The sequence below is a fragment of the Vombatus ursinus genome, unplaced genomic scaffold (assembly GCF_900497805.2).
Source record: "Vombatus ursinus unplaced genomic scaffold, bare-nosed wombat genome assembly UNPS02014168.1, whole genome shotgun sequence".
Taxonomy (NCBI): Eukaryota; Metazoa; Chordata; class Mammalia; order Diprotodontia; family Vombatidae; genus Vombatus; species Vombatus ursinus.
Window position 1 is genome coordinate 22,725 of NW_020953946.1, and position 23,606 is coordinate 46,330.

The 23,606-nt window shown below is 37.8% G+C and overlaps 1 protein-coding gene across 4 annotated transcripts in view; it reads left to right on the plus strand.

Annotated features, from left to right (window-relative positions):
* The window catches only part of ASMTL (acetylserotonin O-methyltransferase like), a 59,648-nt gene that overhangs the window by 20,466 nt on the left and 15,576 nt on the right, over positions 1–23,606 (plus strand). For 3 of the 4 annotated variants that reach the window (XM_027859486.1, XM_027859488.1, XM_027859487.1), the window contains exons 5-10: positions 1,402–1,463; positions 6,653–6,761; positions 8,086–8,506; positions 14,496–14,658; positions 15,491–15,675; positions 19,182–19,314. In XM_027859486.1, coding sequence (XP_027715287.1) covers positions 1,402–1,463; positions 6,653–6,761; positions 8,086–8,506; positions 14,496–14,658; positions 15,491–15,675; positions 19,182–19,314 — 1,073 coding nt within the window. The remainder of the gene's footprint in view (positions 1–1,401; positions 1,464–6,652; positions 6,762–8,085; positions 8,507–14,495; positions 14,659–15,490; positions 15,676–19,181; positions 19,315–23,606) is intronic. The other variant, XM_027859489.1, reaches the window with a different exon arrangement.

Below are 23,606 nucleotides of genomic sequence, written 5' to 3' on the forward strand. Positions count from 1 at the left end.
ACTTTATAGTGTTGTTGAGATAAACAGATGAGATATTTGCTTAAAAAAAAAACCCAAAACACTCAACCCTAAAACTGTGTAAGTAGCATAGTACCTAGCACGTAGTATGCACTGCATAAATGCATGTTCTTTCCCTTCCCTTCCCCAACTTAAATCCTCTGAGCCTTAGTTTCATCATCTCTAAAATGGGGATAAAAACAGTACTCAGATCACAGGGTTGTTGTGAATTAGATAACATATGTAAAATGCTTTACAAACCTTAAATTACTAGATATAAGCTATTGTTACTATTTATTCCAGAAAAATTTCTGCATAAGAATCCATTTCAATTGTCTAGAATTTGAATATTCTCTTTCTTACCAGTTAAGTGACCACAGACAAAACACAGATAGGTAAAGTGATGTGTAGAGTGCTGGACTTGGAATCAGGAAGACCTGAGGTCAAATCACATTTCAGACACTTTAGTTATGTGACTCTGGGCAATTCACGGAACCTCTATTTTCCCAGCTTTTGGGGGGGGGGGGTGAGGCAATTAAGGTTAAGTGACTTGCCCAGGGTCACACAGCTAATGAGTGTCAAGTGTCTGGTCTGAGGCCAAATTTGAACTCAGGTCCTCCTGACTCCAGGGACAGAACTTTATCCACTGCACTACGTAGCTGCCCCTATTAATACTTTCTTAAGAAGAGCCAAGCACTAATATGGTAGTTTTTTGAGAAAAGTAATAGATTATTCGAGATTCCCAAATTTTTCTATTCATATGCTACAGCCTGTCCTCAAATATCACTTAGGGTGTGAGACTCCTTAAATCCCTACGCTTTAGTCTCCTATAGCATGGCTTAGCCACACCTCCATTGCCATTTGTGAAGGTTTTTTTTTTCTCTCATGGGTGCGTGTACCTTCTGTTAGGAGGCTTCAACCAATAGATGTTATGAATTTTAGAACTGAAGAGTTAAAATAGCACAGTCAGTTAACATTCACTAATAGCTTTACAAATTGATTGATGCGGAGCAGTTAGGTGGCTCAGTGGATAGAGCACCGGCCCTGAAGTCAGGAGGACTTGAGTTCAAATTCGGCTTCGGACCAAACATCTGACACTTACTAGATGTGTGACCCTAGGCAAGTCACTTAACCCCAATTGCCTTAAAAAAAATAAAATAAAAATAAAAAAAAACAAATTGATTGATGTCTTAGAACTAGTGACTAGAAGGATGAAGGAGACAAGATACCAGATATTCTGGGGGAGGGGAATTAAAATACAATTTATGAAATGTAGTTGTAGGGGTAGATGTATTTAGTAAATGTGATTTTTCTTGGCTATTCTTCAGCTAGAGAGGAAATTGTTGTTTTTCAGGACTGTAGTGTGAAAAATGAGAAATGTATGACACCATCTTTATCTTGTAGGTTAAATGGAAAAGTACACAGTGTATTTACTGGAGTAACCATCGTTCATTGCAGCAGTAAAGGTAATATTTAACTTTATTTCATAGGACTGTAGATCATAGAATAATGGATCTAGAAATGGTAGAGACCTTAGAGGCCATCAGATCCTCCCCTTCATTGTAGCTGAGGAAACTGAGTTAAGTGACTTGCACAGGGTCACATAGCTAGTGAGTATTTGCGGCAGGATTTGAACCCAGGTCTTCCTAACTCCAATTTCAGCACTATATCCGCTATATCACACTACCTGTTTGCCATGTAACAATTGTTTTATTCTTAATAGCCCTGTGAAGTAGGCTGTGAAAGTATTATTGTCCCTGGTTTACTGATGAGGTCTCTCCAAAGTTACCATTAATCTCTCTTTTTTTTTTTTTCAGTTTTGTTTTTGTTTTTGGTGAGGCAGTCAAGGTTAAGTGACTTGCTCAGGATCACACAGCTAGTGTCAAGTGTCTGAGGCCGAAATACGAACTCAGGTCCTCCTGACTCCAAGGCTGGAGCTCTTTCCGCTGCGCCACCTAGCTGCCCCCATTAATCTCTTTATTGACAAATCTAACCACCTTTTCTCAGTCTTCATCCTCTCTTCAGCCTTTGACACTATTGATCACCTTCTCCTGGATACTCTCTCTCCTGTCTAGGTCTTTGTGACACTGATCTCTCCTGGTTTTCCAAATTGTAATCACTAGCATTTAACTAGTGTTTTACAAATATCTCATTTTATGCTCACCCCAGCCTGGGGAGGTAAGTGTTATTGTCATCCCCATTTTGCAGATGAGGAATCTGAGGCAAACAAGTTAAATGAGTTGCTCAGAGTCACTCAGCTAGTAACTGTCTGAGGTCACATTTGAACTTGGGGCTTGTGCTGTATCTACTGCAGTACCTAGCTGCCATATGTGTCTGGCTCCTCTGTCTCCTTTGCTAGGTTTTCCTCCAGGTCGTACCTACTAATTGTGAGTGTATCCAAGACTGTCCTAGGCCATTTTCTCTTTTCTTTTCTATGTTGTCTCACTTAGTGATCTCATGAGTTCTTGTGGGTTCAATTATCATCCTAATGAAGATGATTCCCAGTTCTGTTTATTGATCCCTAGCTTCTACGCTGAGCTCCAGTCTCGCATCACCGTCTGCCTCTTGGACACCTCAAATTGGATCTCTCATAGAATCTCAAACTTAACTGTTCAGAATAGGCTTCCCTCCTCCCAACCCCTATCCTCTGATCTGTTTCCCTGTTACTGTTAAGACAGCAGCTAGGTGGCACAGTGGGTAGAGTGCTGGGCCTGAAGTCAGGAAGACTCATCCTCCTGAGTTCAAATCTGGCCTCAGACACTTCTGGGCTGTGTGACCCTAGGCAAGGGACTTAAACCCGTTTGCCTCAGTTTCCTCATCGGTAAAGCAAGCTGGAGAAGGAAATGCCAAACCACTTCAGTATCTTTGCCAAGAACACCTGCAGTGGAGTCATGTAGAGTCATAGACACAAGTGAAACAACTGAACAATAACATTACTGTTAAGAGCACCACCATCCTCCCATTTCATCCTCTTTTGTACTTAACCCACACATATCCAATTCATTGCCAACTCATGTCACTTCTGTCTTCACAACATCTCTCCTAAGCCTTCTCTCTTGGACTATTTCAAGAGCCTTCTGATTGTTCTTCCCGCCTTAAGTCTCTCCCCACTGCATTCTGTCTTCCACTTAGTTACTAAAGTGATTTTTCTCAAAGTATAGGTCTGAGGGGCAACTAGGTGGCACAGTGGATAGATCTCTGGCCTTGGAGTCAGGAGGACCTGAGTTCAAATCCAGCCTTAGACACTTGACACTTATTAGCTGTGTGACCCTGGGCAAGTCACTTAACCGCGATTGCCTCACCAAAAAGCAAAAAAAAAACCAAACCAAAAACCAAAGTATAGGTCTGTGTCAGACCCAACTCAGGAAACTCCATTAGCTCCCCTTTTCCTTCACAATCGAAGAGGTATAAAATCCTATGTTTGACTTTTAAGACCTGGCCTTTCCTAATTTTCTTGTCTTCTTATACCTCACTCCCTTCCATGGCTATAAGATCCATGCTACTTATTATTTCTCCCACGTGACGCTCCATCTGCCTCCTGCAAGCCTTTTCCCGTTCCTGGAATGCTCCCCCTCCTCATCTCTGCTTTCTGGCTTCCCTGACTACTTTCCAAACTTTTCACCCACCTTCTGCAGGAGTCTTCACCTCCTTCCCTGTGCCCCAACAGTGCCTTCACTCTGAGAGTGCCTCCTGTTTACACTGTGTGTATCTTGTCTACGCGGACTTGTTTGCATGTTATCTCTCTCGTTAGAATGTGAGCTCCTTGAAGGCAGGGACTTTGTTTTTGTCTTTTTTTTTTTTAATTCCCATTTAGTGGAGTGCTGAACTCATAATAAGTACTTAGTAAATTATTATTATTGGTACAGTGGATAGAGTGCTGGGCCTGGAGTCAGGAATATTCATCTTCCTAAGTTCAAATCTGGCCTCAGTCACTTACTAGCTGTGTGACCCTGGGCAAGTCATTTAACCCTGTTTACCTCAGTTTCCTCATCTGTAAAATGAGCTGGAGAGAGAAATGCCAAACCATTCCACTATCTCTGCTAAGAAAACCCCACATGGGGTTACAAATGAAACAACAGAACAACAAAATCAATACAGAAGAATGAAAAAAGAGGATTCCGTGTAGAATCACAAATCTCTTAAGCACATCTTCTATTTTTTAAAGGATACAATAAATTCAGCATTAGTTTTATACCTATCTTTCTAGTCTCTATCTTCTCTTCTGTGAACATTTTAAATGACGGCTCTCCTTTTTTTTTCCCCCTCATTTCTATTGATAGTTCCTCTCTTTCACTCATCTTCTTTAAAAAGAGTTGAATATTGTTCAGGGAATAACTGTGAATCACTTAACTATTCTCATCAATACAATGATCCAAGATAATCTCAAAGGACTAATGATGAAGCATATTGTCTGCCTCCAGAGAAAAAACTGATACTGATTGAATGCAGACTGAAACAGGCTATGTTTTCACTCTTCCATTTTTTTTCTTTTATTCAAGTCATCTTGTACAAAATGATTAATGTGGAAATATTTTACATAATTGCACATGTATAACCTGGTATCTGATTGCTTCCTATCTCAAGGAGGGGAAGGGAGGGAGGAAAGGATAGAATTTAGAACTCAAAACTTAAAATAAAAATGTTCAAATTTTTAAAAAAAGAAGTTGGGGATAAGGCAGTTGATATTTATAAACCAGTTATTATTTTCATTATTAGCAGAAATTAATCAGGATTACAGCATGAGGGATTTCCTTGGCATATGTTATCTCCTATGGTTAGGTGACTTGATTGCATCTCTAGGGTCTGAAATAATAAGAAAGTGAATCCAAATTCATGCCTTTGCCAACTGAACCATTTTCTTACTATTATATGTCTAGGGAATAGTTTTTTTTTTGCCCTTATATACAATGACAAAATATGAAGCAGATAAAGCAGTTGGTTCTAAGTAATGCTCCAAGTACTATGAAAGGCAGCTTAGGATAGGTAATAGAGAACTGGCCTTAGAGTCAGGAGGATGTGAGTTCAATTCCCCTCTAACCTGTGTGACCCTGGGAAAGTCAATTCACCTGTTATTGTCCCAGGCAACTCTCCAAGTCTGCACAGTGCAGAGTGATCTCTACATCACCAGAGAGAGTTTGCATAGTGGGGCGTTCCCTATACAAATAAAATCATGAGTTCAGGCCTTCACCACTGTCACTACCACCATAAAAAAAAATACAACTGTACTGCTCTGAGACCCCACTAGGTGGCAGTTCTTGACAGGCTACCTCCAAAATCCATCCACTAAATGCCTAAAGGTCTTGTGGAAGTAGCTTGGGGATACATGTAGATGTAGATATGCATGTATACATAAAGAGGTATTGTATGCATGCATGTGCATAAACTTACAGAGTACATTTGTGCATTATATGTATTGTGTGTATTGTATGTGTGCGTATGTGCATGCATACAGACACATATGTGTGTATGCATGTGGAGTCAGAAAGTTTTACTATAGAAAATGTACGCAAAGAAGATTATGTGGTTATGCAGTATTTCTAGAGACCCAATTTTTTTTTTACCTTTTTTTGTTTGTTTATTTTTAATTGTGATATGAAAGTGGTTTTAAAAGTCTGGGGGTAGCTTTTTAAAAGCTTTTTTAAAGTTGTGAATGTAAATGCAAAGAGCAACAAAAATTGAAACTGAACTCTGTGTAATGATAATGACCACGCTTGGTGACAAAAAAGAGCGGAGAAGGCACCTCCCTCCCTTGGTTACAGAGGCGGTGGGTATGGAGCGCTCCATTCAATTTCTAACTCCACTAATAGGTTGGTTAGTTTTGCTGAAATTTTTTTTTTCATTTCTTTGATCTTTTACTCTAAGGGATGACTCTGGGTAGGGAAGGTGAGGATTGGAAAATGAAAGTGAAAGAAAAACACAGAGATATCAATATTTTTTAATTAATTATTAGAGATGAAGGAGGGCCCAAGAAATGACTTGAGTCATAGTCATATGTTACTTAGAATTTGTTTTTCACACTCTCTAAAATATCTCATAAATCTCCAAATAGCAACAAAAGAGTATATCTTTCATGGCCTGCCCAGCCCTACCCTGCCCTAAAGTACATTGTGCATTTAGAGACTTAATGGAGAGGTTTGACTGTTTCTGTTGACTGAATGACAACAAAGATAACATGCTTGGTGGTTCCTTGTACACTATAGTTCAATATGATCAGTGCTACATTTTCTGTATAGACAAGAGATTGGGAGGGGGTGAGATGGAAAGATTTGAACTTTGAAGTGTTGTTTCTATAGTGGTTTATTCCTTCCTAGCTTACAATTCCATTTATGTTTGTTGTTGTTTATAAAATATCTAATGATGCCTATCTTACAATGAGATCATCAGGATGCCAAACACCAGTGAAGTAAATTTGGCTATCATGAGCATTTTAAAATTTTCTTTTTAAACCCCATATAGGTAAAACAAGAGAATGTAAGAATTATTATCCCCATTTTGCTGATGAGGAAAGTAAGGCAACTGGAGGTTAAAAAGATTTGACCGATGTAAAATGTTGTAGATTTTTAACTATTAAATTTAATCTTTAAAATTTGTCTTTACTCTTGATTAATTTCATTGAGGATAGAAGTCTTGGCTTATGGTAGAATTTTTGTTTCAGGTAATCAGCTAGAAACAGAAGTCTTTAAATTCTATGAGGAAACCAAAGTTAAATTTTCTGACCTGTCGGAGGAGCTTTTATGGGAATACATTCATAGTGGAGAACCAATGTAAGTGTTTTATAAAAGCCAACATGCCCCATCCCATTCAAAATTAACATAGCTCAATTCATTTAATTTTGTTATTTTTTTTTAACTTTTTATTTTCAGTTCCAAGTTCTTTCCCACCCATCCACCCCTCCTCCACCCATTGAGAAGACAAGAAATATGATAACAAGTAGTATATGTTTAAGGCAGGACTTGAACCCAGATGTTTTTGACTTCAAATACAGTCTGCTGTCTACAATGCTATGTTACTTCTCTATAGAGATCTTAACTGCCTTCATATAATAGGTGCTGCAGACAAACAGGGCAGCTTTAAAGCTAATATGTAGAATGTATCATTTCCTTAAAATTATTATTATTTACGTTAAAAAATGCAAGCTATATGTAATAGAGTACACATACATATTTTTCTGTTCTTTGAATATGGAAGTATGCATGTTTGTTAAAACTTGTCAAATTCAGATTAATAACAGTGCAGCTGACATAGGACCTTTATCTATTGTCATCTTGTTCAAATTTTGCCAGCAAATCAAAGATTTTGCTAAAGAAAACCAAAATACTACTATTTGAATTATTTTTAGATTTTTGAAGTGCTTTGTTGCTATGATAAGTCACTATAAATTGCATAAGAAGTTTTTAGGCAATGAATAATTTTGACATAACAGTGAAAATTAGCAGAGAAAATGAGAGCAAGCAAGAAATTCAAACAGGAATGATGAGAATCCAAAGACCTGTTTCTGACCTTGGCAGTAAGATAGCTTTGATTCTGACAGGGAAAGTTTCTTTAAAAATATAATTACACATGGACTAGACACTGAAATGTAATTACCTCAGTTCTCCATTTTATTACATATTTTTAAATACAGTACAAGAGTATGTTGGAGTATTTCTTTGCCATTTTGTAGAATGTTGACATATGTAGGATAAGCCATTACCATTGCATTATAATAATTTTCAAAGATACCTTCATCTTACAGTCAGAAAATTTCTATCCCAACAATAGATTGTCAGTCAGGCTTGTATTACCTTTGGAATTAATGTCAATATGAGCTAAATATTCACCTCCTTAATATTTGTATTTTTTATATTATACCTATTTATACAAAGATATTTATTTGTAAACTAAAATATTTATACAAATGCGTACGTATTTGTATATACGAAACCATCCCATTAGTGGAGATAACTGACTTTATCTTATATTCCTCAACTGGTTGGCATGAAATTAAATTCTAGAATTGGCTTTAGTTTCTTGGCCTACAGAGTTATAATTTCTCTTTTAATCATCTGCTTTTGCCCTGCCTTTCTCTTCTCCTTCTCCTTCTCCCAGGGACAAAGCTGGTGGCTATGGCATACAGGCCCTTGGGGGCATGTTAGTGGAGTATGTTCATGGAGACTTTTTGAATGTGGTAGGGTTCCCACTGAACCACTTTTGCAAAAAGTTGGTGGAATTGTATTATCCACCCCCTAAAGATGCCATACATCATGTAAAGCATGACTCAATCCCTTCAGTAGAAACCTTTGAAGTTCTAAGTGATGAAGAACTTGGCAGTTCAACTCAACGAAATTCGAACGTCAAGCTACAAGGTGACAATGCATTCTCTTCTGGAGCTCCTGGGAGCCTAGGAAAGAAAGAAATACACCAAGACACGATGGGAGAGCCTGTGGTGAAATGCAGTGGGGACATGGAAAGCCTGACTAAATTTCCATCTACTCTTGTAGAGCTTTTGGATGGTTTTAAAGCTTCAAAGGTATTTAGTGCCGTGATTTTTTTTCTCCTTCTAATTAATGACCTTGCCAAAGGGGAAAGAGAAAATTCTCATCTCAGTAGGTTAAAAGCTATTTTTTTTTTGTGAGGCAATTGGGGTTAAGTGACTTGCCCAAGGTCACACAGCTAGTAAGTGTCAAGTGTTTGGTTTGAGGCTAGATTTGAACTCAGGTCCTCCTGACTTCAGGGCCGGTGCTCTATCAAGTGCACTACCTAGCTGCCCCTGAAAAGCTATTTTCAAGCTAAGTGGTTATCATCATAATACATATAAATGAAGTCTTATTTAGGGAAAGCATCTCAAAGTCCTTGCTTTAAACAACCCTTAGATTTCCTGTCAAGGTTAAAAACAAAAGCAAAAATAACAACAAATAAGCACAGTTTAAAAAAAACCCAATCACACCATGTTCAGGGTGTGATTAGAGAAGATGCTAAGAGATATAACTTTCTCACCCTCAGGTAATTTGTAAACTAAATAATGTGGTTGAGAAAGAGATGTCAATTTACACATAAGTGTAAATGTCCTTCATTTTCTGGGGTTGTGCACTCACAGACAACTTAGCTTTATTCTTGAACCTTGTGCTAATGCTAATGCCTCTGAGGTGAACCAGGAAAGCAAAAACCCTCAAAAATAAACATGCAAATTTTACTTCAATTAATTTAAAATTACCTAAACCTCAGGCTTTCAGAGTAGAAATCCAAAGCTGTTCCCATACAGATAAGCTTGCCTAACATTGCCTTAGATTTCCTCAGGAGATTTCTTAAAGGAAAGAAAAGACATTCTAAGTCAGTTTACCAAAGCAGGTACTCTGCATTTGCCAATTTCTTGCCCTTAATTAAGCTCTTCAAAAAAAGGTGCACATTGGAGTATAGAGCAAACACTCTTCCAAAGTCTCCCTTGTGATTCCCAGTCAAGAAAAGGTCAAACTAGGCTTTTTAAAATGGAAGATTTAAAATCTTTCCAAGAGTTTATAAAAGGAAAACAACAATTTGATTTTAACACTATAGGCAAGGGAGAAAGCAGGACCTAGCTCTAAGGTGATCCAAACAAATTTGCAAGTTGTCACCTGTTAAGTGAATTGTAATGTGTATAACTATACTCAAAATGTTATAACAGGATAATTTTTTTTTGGAGGCAGTTGGGGTTAAGTGACTTGCCCAGGGTCACACAGCTAGTAAGTGTCAAGCGTCTGGTCAGAGATCAGATTTGAACTCAGTTCCTCCTGACTCCAGGGCCCGTGCTCTATCCACTGTGCCACCTAGCTTCCCCTAGGATAAATTTCTGATGGATATTTTTGTTTGCTTACTTTTTTGCTCTCAAACTTTTTTTTTTCCAAATGTGAATTAGATTGAGTTCTACCTTGACCTTGAAACCAAAACTATATATCTCAGTTGTTTGATTACCGAAGAGCTGTGCCTACAGAAATTCGTTGTGGGAGGAAGGGAATGTGCACAAAAGGAGACAAACCAGTTGAGACTCAAGATAACATGAGTTGGTGGCAGGTAAGTGGGGAGGAGGAAAGCATGGCATTAGCTGGTTATTTTGGGGCAGGATTGGATGCTGGGGAGACATGTAGCTGTAAGAAACCTTCCTAGATGGAATATATTACTGAATGGGAATTCTGTTAGCTAGGAAGGATAAGGTGGAGAGAGTTACGTAATAGAATTGTGGTTATCCAAGAGACAATGCTGCTTGAACCTGTGCTGATGTGGAGATAGATATTTGGGGTTCACCAAGTTGCCTGGAAGGATGATTGCATCAGAGTAGGTGTCCTATGCTGCTTGAAACCTTGACCTTCCCCAGCTGTGGTGGTGCTGCTAGAAGAGAAGCTAAGACCATGCAGTTCTGTCTTGGAATACCCCCTTAGAGCTTCTCCTTGAATCCCGCTGTGGTCTGACTTACTCTAAGTAGGACTATCCCCTAAAGCAAGGGTTCTTAACATTTTTTAGCAGTCTGGTAAAGCTTATAGACTCCTGAGAATGTTTTTAAACATACAAAATAAAATACATAAGATTATAAAAGAAACCAATTATAACAACACAATTATCAAAATAGTTCAAAAACAAATTAATGGACCCTTGCTTAAGAAACGTTACCATTGAACAGGCCTGCACAGCATACAGCCCAAAGGCCACTTGCAGCCTGCCAAAGGATTTCAGGTGACCCAAGAAAAATGTAGAGGATATTAAAGAAAGTAAAGATGTAACAAGTGCTTTGTCCGTGCCCCACTTACCCTGCCTTCCACTAGTCACTATTGTGCCCATCATGTAACTTAGTAGGTGGCTACCCACTGAGCACTCTCTCCTGTTTGTCACATGACCCATGGCAACCATCCATCGTCAGTCAGTCTGTCTATAGTCTGAGAAGAGCAATTTCATGATAAACAAAAATCTTAAGTAATAAGTGTAATTAATTAATATTAATTGAAATTTCCCTTTTTAAAAAATATGGTTTATTTGCAAAATAGTTTAATCATTAATTATACCTTTACTTGGAAAGTAAGCCACTAAAAACTATATGCAGCCCAGAGAAGTTTAGCCTATTTTAATTTTGGCCCCTACCTACTGCCAAGTTGTGCAGGTCTGCCATAGAGCATTACATTGTGAGGCCCCAGATGCTCCCCATTTCACCTAGCTGCCCCAGAGCTCAATTTTTTTAAAGGCCAGGAAATAAGCAAACACCATGAGCAAAAAAGAAACGTATCATAGATGCTTATTATGGGGACAGAGAAGAACAAGGCAGAAATTCTGAAGAGGGCAACATTGTCAACAAACCCACATCTGAAACCTCAAAAGGCAGTATGATCTGGTCTGAAGCCCAGAAAGCCTTCTTGGAAGAGCTCAAGAAGGACTTTAAAAGTCAAATAAGAGAGGTAAAAGAAAAATCGGGAAAAGAAATGAAAGCTATGCAAGAGAGAGTCAATAGCTTGGAAAAGGAAGGACAAACATTAACTGTAGAAACAAGTCCCTAAAAAATATAATTGGCCAACTGGAAAAAAAGTCCACTGAAGAAAACAAGTCCCTAAAAAATACAATTGTCCAAACAGAAAAGTAGACACAAAAACTCACTAAGGAGAAGAACACCTTAAAACATAAAATGGGCCAAATGGAAAAGGAAGTACAAAATCTAATAGAAGAAAACAATTTGTTAAAAATTAGAATTGGGCAAGTGGAAACTGATTACTCTATGAGACAGGGAGAATCAGTCAAATAGAAACAAAAGAATGAAAAAATAGATGAAAATGTAAACTGCCTCATTGGTAAAACAACTGACCTAGAAAATAGATGCAGGAGAGATAATTTAAAAATTATTGGTCTACCTGGAAATCATGATGAAAAAAAGAACCTGGACAGCATCTTTCAGTAAATCATCAAGGAAAACTGCCCTAAGGTCCTAGAACCAGAGGGTAAAATAGCCATAGAAAGAATCCACCTATTTCCTCCTGAAAATCCTAAATTGAAAATGCCAAGGAATATAGTAGCCAAATTCCAAAATTACCACATCAAAGAGAAAATACTGCAAGCAGCCAGAAAGAAACAATTTAAATATCATGGAATCACAATCAGGATTACACAGGCCCTTGCAGCTTCTACATTAAAAGATGGTAGGGTGTGGAATACGATATTCCATAAGGCAAAGGCTTGGATTACAACCAAGAAATCAACTACCCAGTGAAAATGCGCATAATCTTTCAGGGAGGAGATGGACATTCAATGAAATAGGGGACTTCCAAACCTTCCTGATAAAAAGACCAGAGCTCAACAGAAAATTTGATCTTCAAATACATGACTCAAGAGAAACATAAAAAGGTGAACAGGACAGAAAAAAACAACATGTTATTAATAAGGGCAAACTGTTTCCATTCCTACAACGGAAGATGACACTTGTAACTCTTGAGAACTGTATTGTTATTATACCATGTTAAAGGAGTGTACATAGAGGGGGTGGGTATAAGTTGACTTTGATGTAATGATTTTTAAAAATCTACTCAAGTGGGTTAAATGGATCTAAGTAAGTGGATTAATCTGATTTAACTAAGGGATTGTACTGGGAAAAAAGGAGAGGAGGAAGCAGACAAGGGTAAATTACAGTTTCAGGAAAAGGTACAAAAACCTATTAAAAGTAGAGGGAAAGAAAGGAGGGAGATGAGCATTGTTTGAACCTTACTCATCAGATTTGGCTCAAGGAGGGAATAACATAATCAGTTAGATATAGAAATCTAATTTGCCCTATGAGCAGTAGGAGAAAAAGGGGAAAGAAAAGTGAGGGGGTTAATAGAATGGAGGTGGGACTGAGGGAGGAGATGGTCAAAAGCAAAACACTAGTGAGGAGGGAAAGGGAGAAAGGAGAAAGAAAAGCATAAACAGAGGGGAAATAGGATGGGGAGAAAGACACAGATAGTAATCATAACTGTGAATGTGAATGGGATGAACTCTGCCATAAAACAGACGGAATAGCAGAATGGATTAAAAACCATATATCCACATCTCCCCCAGTATCCAATCCTGTCCCAAAATAACCAGCTAATGCCATGCCTTCCTACTCCCCGCCCATCAGCCCCCATACTCATGAATGAAATCTAAGCTGAGTAATGAAATAACAGTCATAGAAAAGCTGGAACAGTTGTGTAGAATGACTGCTAAAGTCTCACATTCTTTTCAAGTCTTAATGAGGTGGTCTGTCAGTGCTCAAGGTAGTATTTTAGCCTCTGACTCCTTCCCATTTTCTTCATAGAACCCCTTTGCTTCAGACCAGTTCTATTTGGTGGTTGGTTATTATTAAAACTCATGTCGGTCTTATTCAAATGGGAAGACTTGTATTCAAGGATGAAGGGAGAAGTCAGATTGCTGAATTGTACATAGAAAGATGTCATTTATAGAATTTAATTCATAAAGCCCTTTTATAACATGCCGGTGTATGATCAAATGATGTCTTTCTACTTCCTTCCCACCCCTACCAAAACATAAGTATTTGTCAGAAATACCCTATGTAATTTGTGTAATTAATATAGAAACGGTTAATCCTATCACTCAGTGTTTTAAAGGCGTACAATTGTGTTTGACTTGCATGAGGCATTATTAAGTCAGTAATTATTTTTTTATATCTAGTAAAGTATTCTAGGTAATCACAGAGCATGCCTAATCTTGCTAACTTGATTAGAAATTATTGAAGATAAAAGGGAGTGTTTGGCCCTTCGCTGGATTACATTCAAAGGAATCCAGTGTCATTTAATTAACTGGGTTTATGTCTAGTGAAAGAATCTGGGAAACCAGTAGTGTCCTGATTTTTAAAATTTTTTGAGGGGCAGCTAGGTGGTACAGTGGATAGAGCTCTGGCCTTGGAGTCAGGCTGAGTTCAAGTCTGGTCTCAGACCAGACATTTGACACTTATTAGCTATGTGACCCTGGGCAAGTCACTTAACCCCAATTGCCTCGAAAAAAAAAAATTTCGTCACCAGCTCACTGAATCTAACACCTGGATCTCACCCTGTGGGAGCAGTTTTGCTGTTTGGTAACCATTGACAGTCTTTACCTCTTTGGAAAAACTCACTCTGGAAAGAGAGTAGATCCAGTATTATCTGCTGAAGAAAGTTCAGTTAGGTGGGACGTAACCTTGATTTTACATTGCTTTATTCTACCGATCAAATAAACAGCCCTTTCCCTAAAACCAGAATAAGTCTCTTAAATTTTGGTTTTACTTGTATTTTTTAATAGGCATGAAACCTGAAGGAACCTCTAGTATCATTTAGACCAGGATTTCTTTATTTTTTTTGTGTCATGGACCCCTTTGACAGCCTGGTGAAGCCTCTGGACCCCTTCTCAGAATAATGTTTTTAAATGCTTAAAAGAAAACACATAGGATTATTAGGGAAAACAGCTATATTGAAATAAAGATGTAATCTTAGAACCCGTACTTAAATAAATCCTCTATATATCTTTTTAAAGACCAGTCCTTTTGTCTTTTTAATGTGCAGGCAATGTTTGTGGCCTGTAAGCTAAAGGTGTTTGATCTGCTCAAAGGCAAAGCCCATCTGAAGGCCAAAGATGTTGCTGACCACATCAGTGCATCTGTGTGTGGGACCGAGAGATTACTTGATTCCTGCACAGCCCTTCAATTATTAAAGAAAACCAACCAAGGTAACTTGAACTAATAGGATGTGGTCCCAGAAATCTTTGCAGTTGGAAGTCTGTCAGAGCCTGCCTCAAAATCTGGGAAGGAGATTAAAAGGTCAAAGACTTTATCTACCTATACCTTCCCATGATATTTTTCCTTAAAAGGGATGGATCCAATATGGGTGGGGACAAAAGTTTAAAAAGAACACGAGCATTTTAGGGATGTCTAAAAATTGCTTCAGGCATGTTAAGTGAAATATTTTCAAAGGGGTCAAATAGGAAAAGTGTCTGAAAGACTATTTGCAACAGTTGGGGGAAATAGGCAAATATTACCTACAAGATTTTAAGGTAACAGTTGTAGAGACAGAAAAAAAATGTATTTGTCACTTCACAATTCGTTGTCTGCATTGAATTCAAGGTGCATGACACTAGATATCACCATTGACGGTAATCCATGTTAATAGTCTATGTTATATACTATTTGCTCTCCTTTTCTTTTGTTGTTCTGTTTTGATTCTTCTTTCTCATGGTTCCTCCCATTGGTTCTAATTCTTCTTTACATCATGACTGATGTGAAAAAATGCATAATGTGAACTTATCAGTAGAGCCTATATCAGATTGCATGCTGTCTTGGGACAGGAGAGAGGGGGGAGAGGGGGAGTTTGAAATTCAAAATCTTATGGAAGTGAATGTTGAAAACCAAAAATTAATAACTTGTTTAATTTTTAAAAATAAAATAGAATAAAATAATCTTAGTTATGTTTTAATGTTTAAAATAATGCTAAACAAACTTATTGAAAAGTTTGCTTCAGTTGTTAAGTTCAGGAATGACAAAATCAGCCACATTATTTTTCAGGTTACAGTAACACAGGATTGGCTGAGAAGTACTTGGTGTCTGACAGTGAATATTCTCTGCATGGCTATATCATGCATGCTAATGATCATGTTTGGCCACTGTTCACACATCTGGAATCTGCTGTCAAAGAGGGAACAAATCAGAACCATCGAGCTTTTGGAAAGAATGTTCAGGACTTATTTCAGGTAATGTATGTTAGAGTGGCCAATCTTAAGTTTTATGTACTTTTTACTAAGAGACTTTGGTGATTGAAAAAGTCCCAAGGTCATGGAATTATAACCAATCACCTATTCCTTGAGATTGCTATGGAGTCTCTAGCAGGATTGAAAAAAACTATTAATTTAATTAAGCACATTTATTAAGCACCTAATAAGTTTAAGACATTGTGCCAGGTTCTAAGGATATAAAGACCCAGAAACAGTCTGTGCCCTCAAGGAGCTTATATCTTCCTCATGGCGATAAAACATGAATCAGCATTTCAGATGTTCTAATATCCATAATCTTGAGAGGAAGGTAATGAGATTAAAAATGATGATCTCTATCTAGATGCAATAGAACCTAAAATTCTAAATTTTTCATGGCATACTTAAGTCAGCCAGCATTTTTTTTTCTTTTTGGTGAAGCAATTGGTGTTAAGTGACTTGCCCAGGGTCACACAGCTAGTAAATATCAAGTGTCTGAGGCAGGATTTGAACTCAGGTCCTCCTGACTCTAAGGCCAGAGCTCTATGTACTGCACCACCTAGCTGCCCTCAAACAGCATTTCTTAGAAAATTACTTTGTGCCAGGCACTGTACTAAGTTCTGGGAATACAGAAAGGTGAAAACAAGTCCCTGGCCTCAAGGAGTAGCACATTCTAATAGGGGAGATAATATGCAAACAACTATGTACCTCTTGACTCTCATCTCTACCAAAGCCAAGCTTGGTATTGATCACAGAAATCCATCAATAATTACAAACTTTCATTTTGATGAATAATTTTGAAACCAGCATATTTGAAAAACCTTTTCTCCTCTCTGAAAACAAGTAACAGAATGATTGTTATGAATTTTAACCAGCTTTTTCTTTTCATTCTTGCACTGTAGGAAAGGTATTAATAATAAACAGCATGAATAATGGAAAGGAGGGGGGGAAACTGGAAACAGGTGATCCATGGAACATCATTGGTTATAAAAAATGATTCATAGTGGAGCAGCTAGGTGGCACAGTGGATAGAGCTCTGGCCTTGGAGTCAGGAGGACCTGAGTTTAAATTTAGCCTCAAACTCTTACTAACTGTGTGACCCTGGGCAAGTCACTTAACCTCAATTACCTCCAAAAAAAAATTCATGGGACTAAGTTCTCCTCGTAGTAGGGTTATTCCTATTCTCCTCTGTGTATCTAGAGGAAAAGCTTCTGTGATAAAATAAAATTCCTGCTTGACATTCACAATCTGGCTTCAGCTTATCTTTATAGGCTGATTTCATATTACTCATAATCAGGATCATACATTCCAGCCAAATTGCCCTGCATAACATAATGTTCTCTATGAACAACACCACATTTCCCACTTTTGGGACTTTGCACAGACTGTCCCTCATGTCTGGAATGCGCTTCTTTTTTCATCTCTGCTTATTAGAATCCCTAGCTTTCTATCAGATTTGACCCAAGGGCCACCTCCTAAAAGAAGCTTTTCCTGATTACCCCGTTCATTGGTACTACATCCTCCTACCCCACAATTATTTTGTATTTGTTTTTTATTTGCCTACATATGTACTTGTTGTACAATTGTCTCTTTGAGGGTAGAGATTATTCGGATTTCATCTCTATATCCCCAGTGCCTAGCCCCGTTACTGACACATTGCTGGTAGCAGTCATTTGAGCCTGCCTCTATCTTAATAAATTCTGATCAATTGATTTCCACATATCTACCCAATCCCCATATACTGAGGGGACCAAACATCTGGTTTGGCCAGAAGATTGCCATTTTATGATTAATGTTGTGACAGCCTGGGAACTGTTAAGATTTTGTACTTTGCCCCTGGACCATGGAAATAGCTGTCACTAAATGAATAATTTAGTAATAGTAGAGGTTTACCTTGAGTCTGCAGCTTAACCTGTGGACTTTGGAATGCATAAATATTTCATTTATGAAGCCCAGTGTCCCATAGGCTCAGCTTGTAAACTGGACAGAGGAAGAACTAAGTCCTTACTTGGCCTCACCTTATTCCTCCTACAAAAGGCCAGTGCCTTCTTGTATCCAATTTGAAAAGCAAAAGTCCCATTATTGAACCTTACACACCTGGGAGGAGCCCTTCCGATTTGTTCTTTCCCCTAGGCCTTAACAATGTATGGATAGAGCATGGGAGGGGGAGTTAGGCAAGGAGTATGAGAAATTACTAATGTACAAAAGTGAATCATTAATATGTAGGCAGCTGAGGGAAAGGGGGAGGGGGGAAGATACTGACAGTGATTGCCTTCTTGTTTCTCCAGAAGAACAGGATTGTAGAATTAGAGCTTTAAGGGGCTTCAGAACTCAAATGGTGGTGGCTCCATCATTTTCGAGGTGAAGAAACTGAAAGTCAGTCATGGTGCCTATACCTGAGACTGAGTCAGCTATGTTCCATGTGTGCAGCTGGTCATAAAGGAAACCCCTTAGGAGTGAATGAATGAATATAAGTCTTGTAATCCCAGCCACTGTGGAGGCTTAGGCTGGTGGATCATTTGAGCTTAAGTGTTCTAATTCGCAGTCGCGCTAAAGGCAATCAGATATCTGCACTAGTCAGGCTACAATATGGTGAATTCTCAGGAGTGGAAGAGGGTGAAGCACTAATTTGCTTAAAGAGGGGTGAACTGGCCTAGATTGGAAAAACAGAGCAATTTAAAACTTCCAGGCTGATCAGTATTGAAATCAGACCCCTGCACTTCCAACCTAGATGAGATACAGAGACCCAATATGTAAGAGAAAAGAGAAATCCAAAAAATTAAATGATTTGCCAAAGGTCACACATGTAGTGACAGAGCTAAGATGTGAATCCACGTACTTTGAGCACAAATCAGTCATTCTTTCCATTTTACCATGAACTCAAATTAACAATGCTACTGCACCATACCAGTGTTCCAGTACTTTATGGACAGTATAAAACATAAATGGCATATCTTGTTTTTCTGTTTTGAAAATAAGTAGGAAATGTCTTGGGCAGTCAGGTGGTGCAATGGATAGAGTGCTGGGCCTGGAGTCAGGAAGACTCACTTTACTGAGTTCAAGTCTGGTCTCAGACACTTACAAGCTGTTTGATCCTGCGCAGTCACTTAACCCAGTTTACCTCAGTTTCCTCATCTGTAAAATGAGCTGGAGAAAGCAATGGCAAACCACTCCAGTATCTCCGCCAAGAAAACCCCAAATGGGCTCATGAAGAGTCAGACATGACTGAACAACAAGGAAATAGCCTCTGACTTCTTTTTCTGATTGTATGGTTAGTTTAACACTCACTCATTCATTCACTGTCACATGATTACCTTTTTGACCAATGGCACATTTTGGGAAATAGCTGGCTTAGTTCCAGGTGTAGTCAGTACTGAGAAGATACATGGTTCATGTAGGATTTAAACCTGGACCTTGACCTTCTTTTGGAAGAAATATTGAATGAGATGCAAATATGTCTGTCACTGGTCTGAATAGTATCTTTTCTCAGGACATGGTGTTATTTTCAGGACTCCTATTATCACAGCATGGAGACAAAACTGCGTTTCATGAATGCCATGCATAGCATCATGAAGCTGACTGCAAGGGATGTGGCAACTGCTTTTGATCTGTCAAGATTTCGCTCAGCCTGTGATTTGGGAGGTAGGAAAATGTTTTACTGTGGCTTATGCAGAGAAGCTGATGAGCTGGTCTTACTTATCTATTGGGTCCTCTGGTTTAGATAAAGAATTTTACTTAGGAAAGCAGTTTATCTTGTTGTGATCATTGAATATGGTTGTAGTCAGGCCTATTCAGTAATTGAGGCTGGGGCAGGAATTTAGTGAGCAGCTGGGAGGGGCTCTGAGTAATAGGTCTGATGGTGTATACAGCATAGGCTCCTGGCTCTAGCAGGAGGAAAGAAATGTGTTTCATTGGCTGTTCTGATAAACCAGAATTGCCCATTACAACTAATCAGTCTTGTATCCAAAGGTAGCATAGTAGAGCAGAAAGAGTATTGGGTTTGGAGTTAAAGGACATGGATTTAAATTGAGTCTCTAATACTATCTGTGTGACCTTGAGAAAAATAATTTAATCTTTTTGCTCCCACTATTCTCAGCTGTGAAATGAGGGAGTAGAATTAAATGACCTCTGAGGTCCCTTGTAGCTCCAAACTTCTGATCCTATGTTGCCTTTTCAGTGCTGTTTTGATTTATATTATTGGGGTAGCTAGGTGGTGGAGTGGATAGAGCACCTACCTGCCCTGGAGTCAGGAGGACCTGAGTTCATATCTGGCCTCAGACACTTAATAGCTGTGTGACCCTGGGCAAGTCACTTGACCCCAATTACCTCCAAAAAGAAACCCAAAGGATTTATATTATTGTTGTTACTGTATACATTGTTGTACTTAACTCTGCATCAATCTCAAGTTTCTTTAAATTCTTCATATTTATTGTTTTTTATGGTTCAATATTCCATTACATACATAGACCAGTTTTTTCCAGCCCTTTCCTAGTTGATGAGCACCCTCTTTCCATTTTACTGCCATAAAGAGTACTACTATGAATATTTTAACATATGTGATACCTTACTTTCTGTTTTTAACATCTCTGGGGTTCATGTCCAGTAAGTATCACTAGGTGAAAGGGTATGAATAGTTTATTTAACTTTGCTTGCAAAATTCCAAATTATTTTCCAAAATAGTTGGATTTACAGTTCTGCCTGTGCATGAGCATACCCATCTCCCCATAACTCTTCCAATATACATTTCTCTTTTTTATCATTTTAACCATTTTGACTATAAGGTGGAACCTTGGAATTGTTTTAATTTGTATTTTTCTTATTAGTAATTTGGAACATATGGCTGGGATTTGGAGTTCTTCATTTGATCGCTTAGGTATTGGGGAATGACAGGCATTTATAATTGTGTATACATGATACATAACATTTTTTGCATAAGTATTCAGTAGTGATACTGTTCTCTTTTGGGGCTTTTATGCTTCTATCAGGGTCAAGTTTTTTCTCACAGAAAGAGTTTAATATAGTTTTTGTTTGTTTTTTGTTTTTTCTGTGTGCTTTACCCATTCTTAGTTGGGTATCAGTTTTCAATGAAAAACATCCAAACTCTCAACAACTATATGAAAAAATGTTCTGAAACACTAGTAATTAGAGAAGTGCAAATTAAAGCAACTCTGAGTTTCTACCTTTTACTCATTAGATTGGCAAAGATGACAGAAAAGAAAATGACAATTTTGGGAGGGGCTGAGGGAAAATAGGCATGCTAATATATTGTCAGAGGAGCTGTGAATTGATAAGGTCATTCTGGAAAGCAACTTGGAACTTTGCCCAAAAAAGTCAATAAAGTGTGTATGCCCTTTGATCCAGAGATAATACTACTAAGTCTATACCCTCAAAGAAAGCAAAGAAAGAAGAAAAAGACTCGTGTATAAAAGTATTTGTTTCAAAGGTAAAATAGATGGCAACAGATTGGATATGGAGAGTGACAAAGAGAGGAAGGAGAATGAGGATAGAGAAGTATCCTGGATACTTAGAGGGAAAAGCACATCAAGGAGAAGAGGGTACTCCACAGTGTAGTCATGGGCTACAGCAAATGTCTCATAGCCAAGAGATAAAAAGAACTGATTAAAATCTGTAAGAATACGAGCTATTTCCCAGTATGTAGTTGGTTTCTTTTGTAATCTAATGTATTTATTTTATACATTTAAAAAAATTTATTCTGAGGAATAAATAGACCTTACCAGATTGCCCATGACTCGTGAATTTTACCATGTCCCTTTTCTGTTTCTCTTTCTCTCTTATGAGCTAATGATGTATAGATTTTGTTTAGTCTTTTCAAGAAAATCAGTTCCCTTTAGTTCAGTTTACTTTCATTTGGGTATCAGTTTTCAATGGAGGGCCTCCAAGTTCTTAACAACCATATGAAAAAATACTCCAGAACACTAGTAATTAGAGAAATGCAAATTAAAGCAACTCTGAGTTTTTATCTTATACACATTAGATTGGCAAAGATGACAGAGAAGAAAATGACAGTTGTGGGAGGGGCTGAGGGAAAATAAGCATGCTAATATACAGTCAAGGGAGCTGTGAATTGATATGGTCATTGTGGAAAGTAACTTGGAACTTTGCCTAAAAAAGTCAAATCGATGGCAACAGATTGGATTTGGAGGGTGACAGAGGTGAATGAGGATAGAGAAGTATCATGGAAACCTAGAGCGAAAAGAGTATCAAAGAGAAGAGGGTGCTCGAAAATGTCAAAGGCTACAGCAAATGTCTCATAGCCAAGATATACAAAGAACTGATTAAAATCAGTAAGAATAAGAGCTATTCCCCAGTATATAGTTGGTGTCTTTTTATAATCTAATGTATTTATTTTATACATTTTTAGAAGGGTTCAATATTCTTTTATTTGTAACATTATTTATTATAAAATTTGTACATTTTCCCCTTGATTTTCATATTTTCTTGGTGGTTTTGTTAATGTTTCTAGGTTTCCATAAATGTACACTCAGTTCATTAGTCCTCGTTTTCACAGGTATCAATATGTGTTCAATGATACGGTATAATGGAAAGAACACTGGAGCCAGAGGATTATGGTTTGAGTCATGGCCTTGTCACTTTCTACCTATGTCATCATGTGCATGTTATTTCAGCACCCTGAGTCGGTTTCCTCATCTGTATGATAAGTGGTTTGGATTAGATGATTTCTGAAGTCCCTTCCAGCTCAAAATCTATGATATTGTGTTGAATTGGGATCTGAGGGCTATTTTATCTGTATCCTATAATTTTGGTATGTTCTTTGTCATTGTTATCTTTTTTAATTATTGTTTCTTTGATCGGTTTATAGATTCACCTGTTATTGAGGATGTCATTTTTCAGTCTCCTTTTAGATCTGTGTTTTTTGCTTATGATTCCTTTATTAACATTTTTATCCTCTTTTCCAATACAAATAAGAGTATACAATAGAAACTTTTCATGGGATTCTGTCTTGGAACCTCTTTTCTTCTCCATTCTACTTCACTTGGTGATCTCATCCATCTTCCATGGATTTAATTACCATTTATATGCTGATTATTCTCAAACCTATCTGATTGTTTGCTAGCCTGCCCACAGGAAAATAGCTATTGCCTCTTAGTGGCCTTGGTGGGCCCTCTTTTGGGGCTGTTGTGATTGTGTAAGGGCCAAGTTTTTCTTGTGGCAAGAGTTTAATAGAGCATCTTCCCTCTCTTAATAGGGAATAGCTTTTGTAACAAAGGTATTAATTTCTCTTTAATTGTTTGATTTATGAGTGAATTCTATCTGGACCAGGAGTTATTTCCTTTGGTAGATTATTTGAACCTGATTTGATTTCTCTTTCTGAGAATCATCTAAGATACCAGTTTCTTGTTTAGTTTTGTTTTTTTCCAGTGACCTGTTTCCCTTCCAAGTTTAACTGTGTTGGACTTGTGCAAAATCTTTTCAATTTAATACAATCAAAATTATTCATATTAACTTCTTTGATGCTCTCTGTGCTTTGTTTGATCTTGTATTCTTCCACCATTTAGCAGTCTGAAAGGCCTTCTTGTTCCTCTGATTTGCTTATGCTTGCACCTTTAATGTGTAAGTCAGATTCCCATTTGGACCTTATCTGGTATACAGTGTGAAATAGTGGTCCAAACCAAATGTCTGTGTATCTTTTTCTAAGAATATTTTTTTCTCATCTTTACTCTTCCCCTTCTAGTATACTCACTAGTCTAATCTCTTTTTCGTGGGCTTTTGTGCTTGGAATTTTCTTCTTTATTCTCTCTGTATTCCTCATAGAAGGTGGAACTTGTGGAAAACAAAAGCATTACTCCCACCTGAACACCCCACCTGTTAGTGCAATTATAGATCTCTCTCTTTTGCTTCCCAACTCCATTTTTTTTAAGGGTCTTTCTCCGAGGAGCCGCATTCTCAGAAAT